The following is a 6,000-nucleotide window of genomic DNA, read 5'->3' on the forward strand; positions in this document are numbered from 1 at the left end:
ATGTATCTCTGATACTTTTACAGTATTTAGATGTGCAGGAACACTCATCTTGTACTCTCTCCTAACAGCTGCCTTACTCTCCACATTGTCCCATTATAGCTAAACCCACCACTTCGAGAACATCAGCTTTAACGGCCTCCTCTGGGCACTCCTGTTCATTTCAACCTCTTACCTACCATCCCTCTCTCCCCTGATGCCACAGCGCTCTTCTCAGTCTTATGAACAGATATTTTTATACTACTTCTACCTTTTATTTGTTATGTTGTTTTAAAGTATCACTCCTCGCCATCAGACCACCTGTCACTTGCCCTCTATAAATCATGATGCCCATCATTTCCCAGGACTTCCACCCACTCCTCCAAAATTTCTCCTTCACCTTAAAACTTGGCTAATTTTAGCCTCTCTCTTGTCTATCTATCCCTCTCAGAGACTGGCTCAATTCTGTTCACTCTTCAGAAAGTAAACAGGATCAAACAAGTAGAGCGAAGGAGAATAAGAAAGAAATGGTGTGGAAAAGCAGCTATAAGGACCAATAAAGCAAAAAAAGAAAAGAGAAAAAAAATCATGGGAGTTGGCTGTTCAAGAACAACTGTCAGTAGATGAACACAGTACTCAGAAGCAATAAAAACACTGAACAGCTTTTGCAGGCAGGATGTTTCCCTTTACATTACAATTTTAGACCAACTATAAAGAAGCTATTTTATCTTCCTCCTATGTGCTTTGACTGAATTCAGGGAAAGATGAGGATTGCAAGTATACTCTCCATTTTTTAGAGGAAAGTAGCATCATTTTTCCATCTGTTCCGTTTTTAATGAAACAACCCTTTATTAACACAACTAGATATAGATGCTAACCGCTATAGTGAAGTGGTTAAAAGCATTTGTTTTGGACCAGATTATGCAGGTCCAAATCTTGTCAATTCTACTTACTATAAGACTTTGTGATTCTGGGCAAGTTACTCAGCTGCTCCATGTCCCATGTTCCTCATTTATAAAATAAAGATAATCATAATTTTTGAACAACTACTGATATAAGAGGACTAAATGAATCAACTCCTTGAAGTGTTTAGGGTCAGTGCCTGATACAGGATCAATTTGGTCATAAATGTTAGAAATCATCACTTTATAATGTCACACCTTCCAACTGTATGTCAAAGTATAAAAATCTCATTCCGTCAATTACTACTCCAATTGATCCTATTTTTATTTCTATACTTTAGTGAAAGAAATTCACACTAAACACTTCTGGAATATATTCTTAGCATTTCCCCCAAGTCAGTTATTCAACCAAAGTTCTTACAAGAGGATTCTGTCACCTTCTAGCAACTTTTCTTCAAACTCTAACATTCTCTCTGGATCCTAAAAACTGAGACCTGACTATTTCCAAACTAATCAGAGATAAGATGTTAACTTGTTTTCCTAATACTTGGCTAGGGACTAGGAAATCCTATTGTAGGAATACCTAGAATTCCTCTTACATATTTCAGAAAGCAACAATTTCCAGGAAAATCGTGACCATCTACACCTTAAAAAAAAAAAAGTTGGGTATATTCTAAATCTCAAATTGTATCAATAGCTGTTTCCATCCATTTTGGCCTCAACATCCCAGATTTAGTTAGTATACACAACTAAAAGCAAATCAAAAGGAGGCAGAGACACACTCCAAAGGAACAGGCTTTTAAAAGTATAAACAACCCTTTATGACTTAAATATACTCACAAAAGAAAACTGGAAAAAAAAAAGAAGTATCTATTAACAGGAGACTATGTCAAACAGATTTTGATATATCCATATTATAGAACAGTATTCAATTACCTAAAATGGAATTAATAACTGACACAAGAAAATGCTTCTAGAACTATAAGTAAACATTAACATTTGTATGCATGTTTTGCAATATTGTACATGAAAAATCATTCTAAATTACAACTGTGTATAAGAGCATGCATCTGCACATGTACACACACAATAATGTAGGGAACAAAACCCATCCACAATTCAGTGTTAATTGGTTATATGTCGTAAGATTAGAGTGCTTTTACTTTTTTCTTTACACTTTTTTTTATTTTTATTACATATTATTTTTATAATAAAAAATATTGAGGCAGCTCTATAATTTTAGCTTCTCTGAACAAAAAACTAAGAAAGTGAGGCAAAAACTGGTGTCTTTAGACATTCACTGACAAGAAAACTATTACTTATCTCCAATCAGAAGGGTAATTCACAATTACTTAACCTGACTAATTTATAAGAACTTTTGGCCCTTTCAAGGCATAGCTACTTGAAATAATAATTAACATTAGTAATTCACATTATCATAGGATTAGTAACTAAACTGCTATCTGCCACTCTCTTTCCACAAATGTTAAAACTGTAAATTCCAAATTAGCCATTTAAACTGAAGTTGAACGTACAAGTAGCCTACTGCTGGATTTAGGAAACAAATTTTGTATTTGTATTTATATTAGCTATCATCAGTTGGACACAGTTCTGAAGTTTCAGGGTAACCGTATGTTCCTATATTCACCCTGAGAACAGCAGTGCTACTGACTAACCCAGGTGGCCAATGGAGTATGCGGATAGTTCCATTTTACTGTGCTTCATAGATTTATACATTCTGATCTTGACTTAATGTTATTTGGTATCCAGGCTGTCTTTTCTCAACTACCTCCTGTTTTCTTAAATAATACATGAGTTCGACAGAAGTCAGACTGAACATTTCTTTGGAAAAGCAATTTTATTTCAAATGAGATAATCTAGTTTACTCAACATAGTATAAAAGGAAAAGAGAGGACATCCCACCTCCCATTCCAAACATCAGGTTCCTCAATTGGGAGAAGTATTTTATTATTTTTCTTTTATACATTTGGGGGTTTGTTTGCTAAAGCAGTTAATCTATCCTAAAATATAATTTCCTCTTTTTCTACACTTTCAGCCAGAGTATATATTTTAACAGGGCTATGAGTTCTGCTGACAGAGAATTAGTATTCCTTTAAGCATCTGGTATTAACTTCTGGTTTGGGGGGATATCATTGTGATAGAACACGATTTAAATGTAAGGTGTACAACCTGTTGATTTGATACACTTATATATCACAATATGATTACTACCATTGCTTTAGGTAACACCCCTATCACATGACATAATTATCATTCCTTCTTGCAATGAGAACATTTAGGATCTAGTTGCTCAGCAACTTTGACTTATATGATGCAGTATTACTGGGGAATTTTAGAAGGGAGGTTTTCGGAAGAAGAAGAAATTCTATTAATGGGACTCTGAATTATTCCAAAAAAAACAATCAAAAGTTAAAACAAATATATAGATATATGGATCATAAATATTTCTATGTATGTGTATCATACGCACGTGGCTATGTGTTTGTGTGTATATATCTATCAGAAGTATAGAGCCACAGTATTATAAATCACACATACTTACAGACTGCTTAAATTCATTTAACTGCATCTGGAGACCCTGGGCTTTGTCAAGCTCCTTTTTCATCTCATTCACGCTGCGTTTGAATTCTGTGACCTCCAAGCGCAGTGAGCGGCGCTCCACTTCCGCCGCGTGCAGTCTTTGTGTAAATCCAAGTATTTGCTTCTGTAATGACGCCGTGCTTTTCTGTTGTTAATCAAGAGCAATTTTACAAATAGGAACTACATGTTTACTAATAAATCAGCAGCCATGGCCACTTTACCAACTTTAATGTATCCTGGATTATACAGAGAAAGATACTTGCTGTAACTGACACTCAGAGGTGAAAGCTTTATTTTGTATGTGACCAATAATGTGGCTGATATAAAATCAACAGCCAAAGAAAATAAATAATCTAATGGCTAGGAAAGGGAACTGACATTTGTTTATGTCTCACAGCATTCTGTGGCAGCCTATATCTAGAAAATAGTAAATTCACAACTCACGCCAGAACTTTTGTATTTGGATATTTTAGACACTTACTTGGAAGTTCTTTTATGTACTGCATTAAAGACGACATGAAATCTAATCTAAATACATTCATGCACAACTAATTTAAACTACAAGTGAGTGTGATTCAGAGTTAAGTTTACAATTCTAAAGTCACTATTTTAATGAAATTGCATACATACCAAAATGGGCACATGGCCACGGAGACCATACTTCAGGGCCAGCGTGTTTACTTTATGAAGTCCACGAGCCAGCCGTTGAACCAGAGAATCTTTTTCTATGTAAGTAATACTCCTGCCACTGTGTACAGGTATACTCTCCATTGCCAGACTAACTTTATCCATGAGTTTTGCAAAAGAACTCTTGGCTGCACCTATGAGTAAATGTCCACAGATTCTGGAATTTGGATCTTCAGGGGGAAAAAAAAAGAAAAAAGAGGCAGAAAAGATGTGAATGTTCTCTGTTCATTTCACAACCCTGCCAATAGCAACCCAATTAAAATGTTTTTTTCAGTTATATAATTCCCATTCACCTCTAGTGATTCATTCAGAAAGCCCCCTCCCACATTAATTTTCACTAGGACAAAAAGGAATGCAGAAAACAGCTCACCCACTAAACAACATATGTAAAGAAAATCTGCATGTATTTACATTATATCATTTACACTGAACACTATGACACCAAAAATTCATCATCACTCTTTGCTTTGTTTTCAAACCTAACATAAATTCATTTTCTATTTACAACTACTGAAGCTTGTTACCTTAATGTCATACTATTTATATTCTCAGACAAGAAAATATAATTTGCCTTATTCTAGGGCAATTAAAATTTTACAACGACAATTACTTATTTCCCCACAGGACTTTGGTAATCATCCCTCTCACATAATGGACTTAAGGTCCCCGCATATCCACCATGGCCTGCTTGCTGCTAGATTCATCAGGTCTGTAATTAATAATTGTGTTTAATGTTGATAAATAAAATTGTCAGTGCACTTTCTACTAATCGGTATTCCAGATAATGGTTAATGGGTTTATTTATGCCTTAATAAAAGTCGTGTAATTTAGTTTTCCCTCTGCTAGGCAGGTCTTAATCTGTCATTACTTGTTTTATGATACTATCTGTGTAAAATGACAAGCGTGGAGAGTTTATTTAAATTCAGTAGTATACCATTCTACATTGCAAGAGCCTCTGCTGGTGGAATTAATTTAAATTTTGTCTTTATATCATAAACACAAAAAAAGATATTTGGCCAGTTTTGTCCAATAGAAAAATGTTTTATAATTCTAAGAATGCATATGGTTCAACATTAAAGAACAATATTGGCTGAGAAGGTGATTAATCAGTGTTTTTCTAAGTCAGAAAGAACAATCTCACAGAGGCCCGGTGTTCAAAAATGTGAGGCTTCTTTTATTTCTTTATTCCTCAGTGGATAAAAGGAAAGATAAATTTTTAAATTTATGCAGCAGTCATGGGGCACCTGGGTGGCTCAGTCGGTTAAGCATCAGACCTTCATTTTGGCTCAGGTCGTGATCTCCGGGTATGAGACTGAGCCCTGTGTTGAGCTCAGCACTCAGCAGGGAGTCTGCTGGAGATTCTCTTTCTCCCTCCCTCTGCTAGCATGCACTCTCTCTTTCTCTCTCTCTCAAATAAGTAAATAAATCTTTTTTAAAAAATGTATGCAGCAATCAGATTTTGGAAGCCAGAACCGCCTAAAAGTTATACATAAAATAAAAATTATAAATTGGATAAAAGCATAATACCCCTCATGTGGAATTTATTTCTATCAGTTATTGATGCATTGACTTTTAACAATAAAAGGTGATACAAATTTAATTCTTTATGCCTCTCATAAACCTATTCTCTAAGGATCCCATTGATGGAAGGTATATGAAGTATAATTAAAATACATAGTTTCTTTGTTAACAATCAATTCTTTAAATAAGTCATGAATAAAAAAGGGTGCAGTGCTTCACATACCACTTATATAGAGCAGTGATTTAAAGAATTAAACTAGTGTTTAATGGGTCACTATTGAAAAAAATAAACAGTAAAAGTTATATTAACTAT

The 6,000-nt window shown here is 34.6% G+C and overlaps 1 protein-coding gene across 1 annotated transcript in view; it reads right to left on the minus strand.

The window, feature by feature from the left end:
* Positions 1-4,332, minus strand: part of LOC123386979 (coiled-coil domain-containing protein 171-like) — a 98,826-nt gene extending 94,494 nt beyond the window's left edge. The window contains exons 1-2 of the mRNA XM_045073488.1: positions 4,110-4,332; positions 3,442-3,624 (exon numbers count right to left, since the gene is read on the minus strand). Coding sequence (XP_044929423.1) covers positions 3,442-3,624; positions 4,110-4,271 — 345 coding nt within the window. The 5' untranslated portion in view covers positions 4,272-4,332. The remainder of the gene's footprint in view (positions 1-3,441; positions 3,625-4,109) is intronic.
* Between the last annotated feature and the right edge of the window lie 1,668 nt (positions 4,333-6,000).

Source organism: Mustela putorius, unplaced genomic scaffold (assembly GCF_011764305.1).
Source record: "Mustela putorius furo isolate JIRA1106 unplaced genomic scaffold, ASM1176430v1.1 tig00537241_pilon_pilon_pilon, whole genome shotgun sequence".
In the NCBI taxonomy this organism is placed as follows: domain Eukaryota; kingdom Metazoa; phylum Chordata; class Mammalia; order Carnivora; family Mustelidae; genus Mustela; species Mustela putorius.